The 13,736-nt window shown below is 45.8% G+C and overlaps 2 protein-coding genes across 6 annotated transcripts in view; one reads left to right on the forward strand and one right to left on the reverse strand.

The window, feature by feature from the left end:
- Nucleotides 1-16: 16 nt before the first annotated feature.
- RFC5 (replication factor C subunit 5) lies at nt 17-9,826 on the reverse strand. Of its 3 annotated transcripts, none has more exons than XM_053279287.1 (11): nt 9,635-9,826; nt 8,380-8,444; nt 7,427-7,563; nt 6,326-6,405; nt 5,773-5,846; nt 4,678-4,837; nt 4,440-4,521; nt 3,498-3,627; nt 2,656-2,733; nt 1,521-1,575; nt 17-548 (listed from the first exon to the last, which is right to left on the reverse strand). In XM_053279287.1, the coding sequence occupies exons 1-11, from the start codon at nt 9,670-9,672 to the stop codon at nt 452-454; spliced, it is 996 nt and encodes a 331-aa protein (XP_053135262.1). In that variant the 5' UTR covers nt 9,673-9,826; the 3' UTR covers nt 17-451. The 3 variants fall into 3 exon arrangements, with proteins under 3 accessions (XP_053135262.1, XP_053135263.1, XP_053135264.1); XM_053279288.1 differs by lacking the exon at nt 9,635-9,826 and adding an exon at nt 9,446-9,578; XM_053279289.1 differs by lacking the exon at nt 9,635-9,826 and adding an exon at nt 8,535-8,729.
- Nucleotides 9,827-9,873: 47 nt separating this feature from the next.
- Nucleotides 9,874-13,736, forward strand: part of KSR2 (kinase suppressor of ras 2) — a 176,412-nt gene continuing 172,549 nt past the window's right edge. The window contains exons 1-3 of one of the 3 annotated variants that reach the window (XM_053279282.1): nt 9,874-10,089; nt 10,829-10,955; nt 13,441-13,544. In XM_053279282.1, the coding sequence (XP_053135257.1) occupies nt 13,494-13,544 (51 nt within the window). In that variant the 5' untranslated portion in view covers nt 9,874-10,089; nt 10,829-10,955; nt 13,441-13,493. Of the gene's footprint in view, nt 10,090-10,176; nt 10,310-10,828; nt 10,956-13,440; nt 13,545-13,736 lie in introns of those variants that run through there. The other 2 variants (XM_053279281.1, XM_053279283.1) reach the window with 2 other exon arrangements.

The following is a 13,736-nucleotide window of genomic DNA, read 5'->3' on the forward strand; positions in this document are numbered from 1 at the left end:
TTTGGGGAGTCGAGTACATATTTCAAGCATTTTAATATAAAATGTTTTTAACACACATACTGCAACAGGGCCGTAGTTAAGAATGAACAAGGGAAACAATAATGCTGCAGCATTTTACTCCATATTCACAGCAACCCTCTTGGTATAGTGGGGAGATGTTAGCTAAATTAGCCCTCCTTGGCCCAAAGAGGGAGGTGTCTGAGTAAAAGACAGCAGAGGTTAAGGCAAATAGAAGGTATCTCAGCGGCTACATGAAGGTAGCAGAATGCTTGTTGGCTTGAGTGTCCACCTTCCAAGATCAAGGCAACATTCACAGCTCTGATGCCATATCCAGAGCCAACCTAAACACAATAAGAGTCCTGCTGGAATCTAGGCAATAAGGGAAGCTGCAGGCTTCCAAACTATATGCAGTCTAAACAGCAGATGGACTACTAGAGAGGAAGTGTGGATTCTAAGCCTCAGCGGCAATCAGGTCCCTGGTGACCTGGAAAGCAGCAACAAGGGCCCCCAGCTGAATCTTCTCGCTTGTCCCTGCTGCCAGACGATGCCTGGGGAAGAGAAAATTGATGTCTTATGCTGTGTCAGACCCTTGGGGTCGATCTAGCTCAGAACTGTCGACACTGAGTGGCACTAGCTCGCCACAGTTCCAAGCATGGGTCTTTCTTTTCACAATTCTACCAGAAGATGCTGCCGGGGGTTGAACCTGGCACCTTCTGCAACACTGAGCTATGCTCATAGCCAGGTAGAGAAAAATGAATAAAAAACACATCATGACTAGATGATCTAGAAAAGGAATGCTTGAAAACTTAATCCCAGTTTTATACATGTGTCTATACATCCAATTATTTACAAATATCAGATCCTGAACTCTTTAAGTACACAACTTGTTATAGGTCATTACACTTAAAAAGCCTGCTAATAAATATATCTAAACAGGACTAACACACCAACAGAATACATTTAGATAACCCTAAAGATGTTGCACGTCATATATAATGTACTGTATTACACTTGGTGTGTTAGTCCTGTTTAGATATATTTATTAGCAGGCTTTTGAAGTGTAACAGGTTGTGTACTTAGAGTTCAGGATCTGATATTTGTAAATAATTGGATGTATAGACACATGTATAAAATTAGGATTGAGTTTTCAAGCATCCCTCTTCTAGATCATTTAGTCACGTCGTGTTTTTTATTCATTTCATTCAGTATATCACGTGGCTCCTGTTGAGTTTGCTAGGTTCACATAGCCAGGTTGAGAGCAGCAGCGACACAGCGGTAGCATGAGCCATCTGGAAACCAGTGTTATGGGAGAGCAAGCATTCTCCCTTCTCTCCTTTTCCTGCCCTACGCGTATGGGAATTCTGGGCCCGGGGGAAATCCGTTTGGAGTGCCATGGGCCACATATTCCCCATGTCAGGTAGTTCTTTGGCATAAGAAAATAGGGGGCAGGGGGAGAGAAGAGCATATAGAGCAAGCCGAAACCTCCAACCAGAACCTCCCTCTTTCCCAAGGACACTCACTCAACGTCTGCCATCTTGATCAGCAGCTGAATCCGTACCGATGGTGGAAAGTCAACTGTAGAGCAGAGGAAACATCAGCAATTATTTTGCTAAGAGATTCAGATTATCAAATCCCAATGCTGCATATTTAAGTGATGACTTTTGAAATCTGGCCCGACAGGATGTAAGGCATTCTCCCCCGTGCAAGAAGTCCCTTGCCCCCAATTAGGGCAGAGAGGAAAGCTGTATTCATGGTTTAAGTGTCATACCCACTTTCAGGAGCTGCACACACTCCCGAGTTTGTCACGTTTGAGTTATTTATTTGATTTATATACCGCCCTTCCAAAAATGGCTCAGGGCGGTTTATATCAAAATAAAAACAGTTAACAAAATCAAAACTAAATCAAACAATTAAAAATCATTTAAAGATTAAAATCATTTAAAACCATAGATCTAATTAAAAGCCTGGGTGAATAAATGAATTAAAAGGTAGGTTGGAGGGCAAACGGATCATGTGGGGGGTGAGCGCAGGTTCTTATGGCTCAAACACTTTCGCCCAGCATATGCCCAAGGTGGAAAGAGAGGCAGTGAGAACCTGCATCCTCTTCCCACACAATCACTTTCACCCCCTGCGACCTGGCTTTTAACGCACGCAAGACTGAAAATCAGGAGTGTGTGAATAGCCCCTGAAGGTTGTGAGAACAAGCCTGTGGCCCCTTGTCTAATCGCTGTCATCATGATCAATTGTGAAGGGAGGCTATAATTGTGATGGAGGACAGGTCTATCAATGGATACCAGTCTTGATGGCTAGAGGCCACCTCCAGGTACAGAAGCAGGATGCATCAGAATACCAGTTGTAGGGAAGCAACAGCAGGAGACGGGGCACGTCTTCACCTCCTCCTTGTGGGCTTCCCCAAAGGCATCTGGTGGGCCAGGGCGGGAAACAGGATGTTGGACCAGATAGGCCTTGGGCCTGATCCAGCAGGGCTGTTCTTATGATCACAGCAAGACTGCCCAAGGAAGCTACCAGCCAGACCCAGTAGCCAGATTTTTTTTTTACTTCCCCACACCAGTCAGCCTCCATGGATTAGACATAAAATGCTGAGTGCAATCGGCAAGAGTACGCAGAGATAACTCTGAAATTGAAGGGCTTCACCTCGATGGATGAACAGGTGGATCTCTGTCAGGATGTCGTGCAGAGCCAACCCTTTGAGCGTTTTCAGTTCCATGATATCGGAGCAGAATGTCAAGGCGGAGTACGTTCCACGGGGCACCTGACCGTGCAGCCAGCTGCTAACTGAATGCCACCCCTTGCTTACAGCACTGGAGTGCCCACGGTAACCCTGCATCACCTTCCAATAAGACACTGAAGCTACTGCCAGTCAGTGCAAACAATACTCAGCAAGATGGACCAATGGTCTGACTCAGTAGAAGACAGCCACCTCGGTCCCAGGGATGTGGGGGTCAGGTGGAACGGGGCAAAAAATTTCCAGTAGGCCAGCCTGTGTCCAACAGTATTAGAATAGGGACTATTAGGGGATCTCAAGCAGAGATCTAGCCTAGCCTGACAAACTGAAGATCCAAAGCTTTGCTGCTGTGAATGCAGAATGGAAGCTGCCCTATACGGAGTCAGACCTGTGGTCCATCTAGCACAGGATTGTCTACACAGACTGGCAGCGGCTTCTCCAAGGTTGCAGGCAGGAGTCTCTCTCAGCCTCATCCTGGAGATGCTGCCAGGAAACCTTCTGCATGCAAGCACGCAGGTGTTCTTAGGGCCCCACCCCCTAAGGGCAGTATCTTACAGTGTTCACACATGTAGTCTCCCATTCAACTGCAAACCAGGGCAGACCCTGCTTAGCAAAGGGGACAATTGATACTTGCTACTACAAGACCACTCTCCTCTCAACACCAACACCACCACTGCAACCACAAGGACACTTGTGTCAGGACACACCAGCTCTTTGGGCCCAACTTTCTGGGCTGTGCCTCAAAGGATACTGCGATAGGCAGTGGTGAAATCTTGGTTTAGCATCCAGTCCAGGATGTTGGCAATATCAGACTTGAGCGGGTGTCCGGTGCAAGTGTAGACTGTCTCCTCAGTCACCTTTCCAAAGGCCATGTTAGTGCTCTGGCAGGGAAAGAGGTGGAAAGAAAGCGCTAGTTCAGCATAAAGCGTAAGTCAGAGACCAGCAGCCAGAGCTGCACAACTTGAACTGTTCTGCAGAAGTTGGACTACAAGTCCCATCATCCCTGACTATTGGCCATGGTGGCTGGGGATGATGGGAGATGTAGTCCAACAGTAGCTGACATTGTACAGGACAACAAGGGGAAGGGAATCCCTAAGGTGTTAAATAAGTATTAATTATTAATATTTATTATTCAGCAGCTTTGGGAATTTTTCCTCCCTTTTTGTTTTGCTTCTACCTCATTTTCCTTCCTGCCCTCATTTTTCTGAAGAGGTTGCTGGTTTGAATCCCTGCTTCCCAGACTATGGGAAACTCCTATATCAGGCAGCAGCGATATAGGAAGATGCTGAAAGGCGTCATCTCATACTGGGTGGGAGATGGCAACGGGAAACCCCTCCTGTATTCTACCAAAGACAAACCACAGGGCTCTGTGGACGCCAGGAGTCGACACCAACTCGATGGTACAACTTTACTTTACAGCCCTGTTCTAGGGAGATAAAGACAAGTTGCTTGCCTCTTAGGACCAGAAAACTGAATTGGCTGTTGGCTTGCTCTGGAGCAGGGGTTCTCACACTTGGGTCCCCAGATACTAGACTACAACTCCCATCAACCCCAACCACAATAGCCAAAGGGGGGTGATGGGAGTTGTAGTCACACACCTCTGGAAACTCAAGCTGGAGAAGCCCTGCTCCAGAGAGAAAACCACAGTTAGAAAGATGAAGCCAGCCACACACACAGAGACACGCAGGCCTACCTGCAGGATGTTCAGAGCTCTGCGCATGTCACCATTAGAAAGAGTCACCAGCGCCTTCATCCCATCATCGCTTGTGTCAACTCTGAAAGACAAAGGAGGCTTTAAGGCAGGGATCTTCACGACTTCTCCAAGGTGGATGGCGTGGAGACCACGTCTACACAGAGAAGAGACAGCAGAAGCAGTCAAAGGGAAGGGGTCCTGACACAAGCCAATTAAGGGGTGGAGGGTTTCTACTCACTTCTCCTGCTCTATCACGTGCTGCAGCCGGGGAACCATCAGCTCAGGGGTCAGGGGCCCAAAGCGGAATCTGGTGCACCTAGACTGCAGGGCCGGGATGACCTTAGAGAGGTAGTTGCAGATCAGACAAAATCTGGTGTTCTCTGTGAACTTCTCGATCACTGGAAAAGCAAGACACAGAATGGAGGGTAACTAAATCCACTTGAGTTGGGACAGACTCTTACTGGACAATGGTAGTGACACTGTCCACACCCAGAGACGCAAAGTCCGGAGTAGTACACAAACATATTCAGTAACTAAATAAGTTCCAAAGGAAGACCTACTTTCTGTTCAGCTGCCTCCTGAGCTATAGTCTCTCTGTCCCCTTCTAATTGACCTTATCGTATGAAGTCCGAATCGAGGCTGCAGGGCAATGCTCCGTACAACGTCAGCAGAAATTCACCCAGGGCCTCAGTGGAAAGCAGGAGGACTGGGCGCAGCCAAAAATGTTAGCTTCCGACACAACCAGATAGTAGCTCCCAACTGTTAGGCTGGGTCACTGCAAAACTCTGACATTCTGTCAGATGCCCCTTCCCTCTCTTCCTCCTCTGGCGCTTTACTGGCTGGAGATGGGCTTCCTTTCCACTCCAGAGGATATACTAAACCAGCCTCAGGTTTTAAAACCCGCTTTTTTCCTTTTAGCTGTCTTCCCAGGTGCCTGAGGGGCCCAGGTAGTTTTGTCAGCTGCTCTGGGACTTTCTGTGAAACGTTGTGAAATCTATTTATTCTAAGGGCTTATATCTAAATGCTACCAGCCAAGGAACAAATACTGCAGCTTGCTAAAAAGAAAGAAAGAAAGAAAACCCCAAACACATACACACAGAGTTGCCTGAACTTTTAATTTTGTAAAAATTGAGGTCTTTCAGCATATTTCACAAGCTGATGCTTGCTGAAGAAATCAGAGATTCTCAGTAGTGCACATCAGCAGCAGACCCCAGGTTCTTAGCACATGTGCCTAAGAACATGTGAACAGGATCATCCTGGCTAACCTCTGCCCATCAGCAGCTGAATCTTCACACGGTCACACTCCTGGCCTTGATGCACACACTGAACTTACCTCTCCTGAGAGCATTCTGGGCGTCCTGTGTCATGGCATCTGCTTCATCGAGAATAACCAGCTTAAAGCCTTTCCTAACAAGAGGAATGAAGGGATAGGAGTTGAGGGTTTAACATTTATCTGGAGTTTAAGAAACCAACTATCGCTATCAAGCTGCAAGAAGCAAGGACAGACACAAGCCAGGCAAAGATCTTTCTTTTCCTCAGTGTCCCACAGGCATCTTTTGGCAAGCCTAGCACAACCTATGAGTCAGTGGGGTGGTCAGTACCATCTGGGGGGACAAATGCTCATTGAGATTTTGGACAAGGTCTTCTCCTCTAGAGATGGAAATGGGGTGATAGCATTGCAATCCTTTCAGCGTGCTATTATGCCTTGACTGTCCTGATCACTGGGTCTGCCATGGCCAAATTCAAAATGGTGTTTTAAAGGCTCTTAAAATGCAAAATGTACTATGCAATTTTATTGATGTTGTCAGGAATGGAAATGAAAATTGGCAGGAATGTTTCTGTTGCAAACCTTCAGCTCAAATACCCCACAGAGAAAGGACACTTACTTAAAGATGGTTCTTGTACTGGCAAAGTTCAGGATAGGTCCTCTGACAATGTCAATTCCTCGATCATCTGAAGCATTCAGCTGGAGAAAGAAGCAAGTCATGTTAAGACAAGAGCAACACTAGGCATGCAGGGATAGAAGGATTTTATGCCGTTATTGTCCCAAATCCTGGTATCTATGTGGTTTTTCTTATCCTCTGGAGGGCACACACTCAGTTTCTATCTATGCAGTGGGGACTATAATAATATAACTTAAGAGTAACTTGGGAGGATGAACAAAGAAAAAAATCTATCTGCCCCAAGTGCTGAAATAGATCAGGTTAAACACATCGTATAAACAGAATTATTTCTCCACCTTTCCTGAATATAGAACAGGAACTACCACCCTAGAGAAGACAAAATATGTTCTCAATTGGAATCATAGGATGTGAGAGTGGGATGGGACCTTAGAGATCTTCTTGTCCAACCTCCAGCTCAGTGCAGGAAACGGCTACAGCATCCCAGACAGATGGCCGTCCAGCTTCTGTTTGATAACCTCCAGCAAAGGAGAGCCTACCGCTTGAGGCAGGCTGTTCCACGGTCAAACAGCAGTTACAGTTAGGAAATGCTCCCTAGTGTCTAGCCTAAATCTGCTTCCTTGAAATTTCAACCCAGTGGTTCTAGTCCTGTCCTTAGGAGCTACGGACAACAAGCCCATTTCTCCACCTGTGTGACAGCCCTTCAGATATTTGAAAACAGCTACTATATCTCCTCTCAGTCTTCCCTTATCCAGGCTGAATATACTAGGGATGTTCACAAAATTTGTACATATCTATTAGAATTTGAATCTATTTGGAACCACTGAATTGAGTGAAGATTCATTCAAATCTATTAGAATTCAGCCCACCTCGCATTTGGCAGAATTCGATTTGAGGTGGGCCAAATTCGAATTGATTTGAATGACTCTCCACTCTATTCAATGGTTCCAAATCGAATCAACTCATGCAAATTTTGTGCACATCCCTAAAATATACCCAGTCCCTTCAACCATTCCTCAAAGGACTTGGCTTCCAGACCTCTCACCATCTTTGTTGCCCTCTGCTGAACCCGTATAATTCTCTTACCTCCAGAACCATTGAGCCATACTCCTTGCCTTGGTAAAGCTGTTTAGCACAAGCCAAGATGGTAGAGGTCTTCCCAGTCCCTGGAGGTCCATAGAGGAGAAGGTGAGGCAGTCGATCTTCAGTGATGAACTTCTGAACTGGGAGGAGAGTTGAAAGGCCATTTCCATTTCATGTACAGGTCTTGATGCACTTCTTACATGTATATACCACCTTTCGGCCAATGCATCCAAGGTGGCTTCCTACTTATTTATTTAACCTCTTAGGTAGCTGTATCACAAGAGGTTTTCAACTCTCTTAGAAAGGTAGCTACCTTAGACTTGGGAAACATCTCAGAATATTCAGAAATGGGGTTATAGCTCAGCAGAAGAGCATCTGCCTTACATGCAGAAGGTCTCAGCACAGGGTCTGCAGGGCTTTTTCAACAGGGCGGGGAAGGTGCAATCCTATACTCACTTCAATGAATTCAATATGACTAGCTCAATCGGGATGGGGGAGGGGGAGACTACCCCCTTGTTCCCCTCCTCTGGATGCACATGGGTCCTAAGCAGTGTTCCCCGTAAGAGGGATTCTCAGATGTGCTTAACTACAATCTCCATAACCCCCAGCTAAAGGCCATTGCAACTGGGGACGCTAGACGTTGTAGTCAACATCATCTGGGAATCCTTCTTACAGGGAACACTAGTTCCAAGTTCAATTCCCAACATCTCCAAGTAGGGCTAGGAAAAGGCCCCTTTCTGAAGCCTGCAGGAGTTGCTGTCAGTCTGTGTAGACAATACTGAGCTAGATGGACCAAGGGTCTGACTCAGTATAAGGCAGCTTCCTATGGAGATATCTTGCCGAAACAGAACAGAGTTAATCCACAAGCTGCCATATACCGTACTAAGTCTGAACTGGCCCTGTTTTTCCTACATACTTACAGAGAATTGAGAACGCTGTAAATACTCAACACTTACTAGTACTTAGAATGTCCTGATGAGAGATCAGATCACCCAGGGTCTGAGGTCTGTATTTTTCAACCCTAAAAAAAGTAAACACAAAGAGCTGAAAACTTCCAGAAAGGAAGATCCAGATAACTCAGGCACTCCTGAATGTTTTTATTTACACTTACCATCTCTAAATAAATAAGGGTTACTGAAAATTAATGAGAATGGTCTGCCATGCACGCTTTGCATTAGGAAGTTTAAAATTGCTTAGCACCTGCACATACAGAAATCGAATTAGGCAGTGTGGAGAGTCAGCAGGGTGTCATGGGCAAAGTGAAACCAGGAAGACATAGGTTCAAATCCTGATCAGCCACAAACCTTCCTGGGTGTTCTTGAGTCTGCCCACCTAACTTTCCTTATAGGGCTGCTCCGAGGTCAAAACCACAGCTAGGGAGGCCATATGCATCACCCTGGCTTCTTATAGCAAAGATAGCATTAAAACATAATGCATAAACAAATGAATAGGGTGGGGGCTCCATCAGTAGGCTGGGAGGGAAAGGCCCTCTGCACAAGCCCGGCAACACATTAGCTCTTGCTCATTGCATGCATTCCCAGCTCAAACCAAAGCCTGGAAACCCACTCTGCACATGCTCAGCAGCATTTTCTCCCTTCTTTATATCATGGATTCCAGCCGGAGATCCTCCTCTTGGGAGGAGAGAGCTGGCCTTGTGGTAGCAAGCATGATTTGTCCCCTTTGCTAAGCAGAGTCTGCCCTGGTTTGCATTTGAATGGGAGGCTACATCTGTGAGACCTGTAAGATATTCCCCTTTAGGACATGGAGCCGCTCTGGGACAAACACCTGCATGCTTGCATGCAGAAAGCTCCAAGTTCCCTCCCTGGAATAATCTCCAAGATAGGGCTGAGAGAGACTCCTGCTGCAACCTTGGAGAAGCCACAGCCACCCTGTGCAGACAATACTGAGCTAGATGGACCAGTGGTCTGGCTCAGTATATTGCAGCTTCCAGTGTTCTAGCTCCACCCCAGCCTGGCACTCTGCACATGCTCAGCAACTCATCTCATGCACTCCAGATCAAACCTGGGCTAAAAACCCGTGCACAAGCTGATCCCCACTCCCTTACAAGCTGCATTGCAAGCAAAGGGAAGGGGGAGGAAACCCAGAGGGCGACCTTGCGCCCCTAAACAGAGCTTGCGCCACGCAAAGCGAGGAATGGACCAACCCCTCCCAGTATCCTAGCAACAGCAGCCCCCCCTCCTTTTCGGTTACCACGGCAGGTTCGCGTTCCTTCCGGCCGCGCGCTCCATCCTCGGCGCCCGGCTTCTGCTCCAGCGGCTCTCGGCCGCGCCAAAAACATCCAACTCTCGCCGCCTCTCGCGAGACCTAGAAGCCGACTTCCGCCGCCATCATCGCCTCCGCCGCCTCCTGCTGCTGGTCCTCCGTCCTTCCCCCGTTGCTAAGGCCTCTGCTGCTTCCCTGGTAACTAGGGGGCGGAGCCTGCTGCAACCTTGCGCTGAAAGCAGGTGCAGCCTGCCAGCAGCGAGGCCTCTTTCTCCTCTCGCCCAAAGCAAATGCAAGAAGATGTATAAATGGATGAATCTCTCAGATTATGATATATATTTGTATTCCTCAAAAGCACAGGCATTTTTTCCCTTCTGGTCATGCTGAGGATTTTAATCACCCACCCTTTAATAATCCACACCACAAATATTACAATATAAAATGTATGTATGTGTGTGTGTGTATATATATATATATATATATATGTACATATTTCATACTTAATGAACTCTAAATGAATTTTGCTAGCTATAAGGCAGAACTTAGCCCATTCTAGGATCTAGAGTCATTCTGATCTGTCAAGAGGAAATTTAGGTAAAAGGAATTAGTACAGCGTGGATATGAGTTAATGGATGAAGAGAGGAGCTTATGCTGAATATCACGGTAATAGCGACAGTATGAGAATACATGAGCCATCGTTTCAATGATCTATCTCACCAGAGCCACCGGGGCAAATAATTTCCTCTCTCTCTCTATCAAATTTGTGCACCGCCTCAAAACTTCATCTCTGGGCGGTTTACAATCACATAAAACCAGTTAAAAACATATGAAAAAAGGTTTTGGTCATTAAGGTTTCCCTGCCCCATCCAAGCCTGGGAAAGGAAGTGCTGGCGGAATTAATGCAGAGAGTGCAAGTGAAACCGGAAGATTGGCTGATCTGGCCAGCTGTCTGAGATCCTCGGGAAGAGGCAGGTGTTGGGCTCTATTGCAGGTGGCAGGCCTATTTCTCGTTAGCAATGGAAGGTGAACTCTCGGGGAGGGAGCAAGAGGCAGACTTGCGGGGAAGCCCTCCTTCGAGCAGTGTGGGGCAGAAGCAGTGAGTGGGATTACTCCTGAGTAAGCCTGCCCCTATTTTGCAGCAATGCAGCCTGCTTTCCTCCCTTATTCTCTCTTCTCTGTTAGGCAGAAAGTGATTCCCTGACACTGCTTCGGAATTACCTCACATTCCCCTCAGGACCCTGCCCCACCCTCCCTGTGGTTGTCTGAATGCTGACAGGAAAGCTGCCCTTGACTTCTACGCTATCAGAAGGTCTCAGGCTAGTACTTTATGTATGCCTATTTTGGGGGGGGTACACCCACTGAGGTAATCTCGGGTACATTGTGGAGCCTATATACTGCCTGTTCATAAACATGCAACACAGAAAAGTGCACATATGACCTATATGCATGTGCATGACACAAATGCGAACATTAATATTATTTAACACACACATATACACATGTGTGTGTTATGCAAAGTACATGCATATATGCAGGTACATGCAATTCATGCACACAAACGCCCACAAACACACAAACATGCACACAGCATACATGCAGAAACACACATACAGGCACAACACACAAACACAAAAGCAGAGGTGTAGTAGCTGGAATTATTATTATTTCTTGTTTACACAGTCAGACAGGTGTTATTGACTGGTTTGTTTTATCCAGTCATCGAGTCCTTCCCAAGGACCTAGGATGGCTGAGTTTATTATCAATATTGTTATTATTATAAATACCATCACAGAATACAGGCTGTTCCCAGTAACGTTGCTTTTTGTAATTGACTGATGGTGATTTCTGTGGCCCCTATGGTGTTGAGGTGCTCTTCAAGGTGTTTTGGAATTGCACCCAGGGCGCCAATTACTACTGGGATTATTTTGGTCTTTTTCTGCCACAGCCTTTCAATTTCAATTGGTAGATCTTTGTATTTGGTGATTTTTTCTATTTGTGTTTTGTGATTTTTTTCTATTCATTTTTCTTCTATTCTGCTATCACCTGGTATTGCTATGTCTATTACTACTAATAATAATAATAATTCAATTTCTATACCACCCTTCCAAAAATGGCTCAGGGTGGTTTACACAGAGAAATAATAAATAAATAAGATGGCTCCCTATCCCCAAAGGGCTCACAATCTAAAAAGAAACACAAGATAGACACCAGCAACAGTCACAGGAGGTCCTGGGCTGGGGGTGGGCGGATGGGCTCAAATAACCTTCCCCCCCAGCTCCTAATGCCCCCCCCAGCTCCACCCCTCCCTATTTTCTTCATTATCACCCTCACTCTGAGGGGCCACTGGGAAGAGGGGTGAACATGGGCCCCCATTCCCTTAGCTATGCCCCGGCAGAGATGCAATGCACATGGTATAAATATACATGCATGAAGCAAACAAACACACACACAACACAAATGCACATACATGCAATCTGGGGTGTAGTGGGGGGGGACGTGCAGGGACGGAGCGCCCAGTACTTCTTGGAGTGGGCATGGACGTGTGGGCTGTCATGGAGAGCGCCTGCACTACTGAATTTGCAACTACACCATTGCATGCACCACAAGTACACATGCATGAAACATAACAGCAGAAGCACAGATGCAACACACAAACACACAGATGCACAAACACAAATGCTATGCACAAACACAAAGAGATGCAATACCCCCCCGCTCACACACAAACAACAACAACTATTTAGATACTGCTTTTCAACAAAAGTTCCCAAAGCAGTTTACATTGAGAAATAACAAATAAATAAATAAGATGGCTCCCTGTCCCCAAAGGGCTCACAATCTCAAAAGAAACATAAGACAGACACCAGCAACAGTCACTGGAAGTCCTGTGCTAGGGGTGGACAGGGCTAGTCACTCTCCCCTGCTAAATAAAGAGAATCACCACCACATTAAAAAGGTGCCTCTTTGCCCAGTTAGCAAGGGTTGCAACACACACACAGCTGGGGATGGTTGGGGTTGTAATCTCACAAGCTCTGGCAATCAAAGTCTGAAAACCCCTTCAATATGGCTTCATAAGGCAGGACAGGTCAGGACAATATGGGACAACTTTGCTGGATCTTTACATTAAACTCTATGGCACCAAAAGGTCAGCAATGGACCATTGGATTTCTCTGCATATTTATAAAGATGAGTTTTTTTCAGAGTAAGATTGGTAGAATAGGCTGTGTAATATTAAGCGAGTCCAGCAGGACAGTGGATATCACAGCTGATTTAAATAAGGTCTTATCTAGAGTTCTGCTCAATTTGTTTGAGTTGTCTATGAGCAAGCACTCAGTTGGAGAAGGCTTATCTGTCATTAACCCTGTCACCTATTAAGATCAGAAGGAGAGATCCAGCTACGGTTGTTGCCACCGGCTTGTTTGGTGGCGATTTGAGATCGGGCTGCCCTGGGGCTCTGGAATACACTCCTATTGAAACATCTCCTTCTCTGTTTGCTTTTAGGAAGAACCTCAAGACATATCTGTTTTTCCAGGCTTTTATCTGAAATTTAAATTTTCATATGTTTTTATTGACTGAGATTGTCTTTTATCTATTTTATGAAATTTTAATTGTTTTGTATTTGCTTTCATACCATGTTTTAACTTGTACACCGCCTGCAGATTTCTATATCAGGCGGCAAAGAAATATGACAAACAAACAAACAAAGTCAGCAGGTTTTAGCTTTTGTTGTGCAAGCTGTTTATTCACCCTGAGTATCAGGATTTGGATTACATTGTTATGATATATATTTATAGGAAACAGGAGATGATTACAAGATCAGGAAGTCAGCCTACATCTGGCGACATTGATGTTTGGGATCTTATTCATGGTCCGTTCGGTTATGATGTTACTCCAAAAAGTAAGTTGATTTTATCATGGGATGTTTGGTATGGTGGGAAATATTTATTGCCTACAAAGTAGATAGATAAATATTTATTGTCATTGCCCTGTGCAGAACAACGAGATTGAAAAGAATCTACAACCACTACTACAGGACCTAACAAGTTGTGCAGAGGCTTGTCAGCCTTGATATAATTATGGTGGTAGTGCT

Source organism: Hemicordylus capensis, chromosome 15 (genome assembly GCF_027244095.1).
Source record: "Hemicordylus capensis ecotype Gifberg chromosome 15, rHemCap1.1.pri, whole genome shotgun sequence".
Classification (NCBI taxonomy): Eukaryota; Metazoa; Chordata; class Lepidosauria; order Squamata; family Cordylidae; genus Hemicordylus; species Hemicordylus capensis.

Bases quoted from the DNA above. Each gene is read 5' to 3' on its own strand.
- RFC5 (XM_053279287.1), bottom strand. From the start codon at position 9,672: ATGGAGCGCGCGGCCGGAAGGAACGCGAACCTGCCGTG. The intron at 5,847-6,325 runs GTAAGTGTCCTT...TCCTCTTGTTAG, and splicing joins AGTACAAGAACCATCTTTAA to GAAAGGCTTTAAGCTGGTTA. The intron at 2,734-3,497 runs GTATCCTTTGAG...CATTCTGCTCCG, and splicing joins TTTCACCACTGCCTATCGCA to ATATCATGGAACTGAAAACG.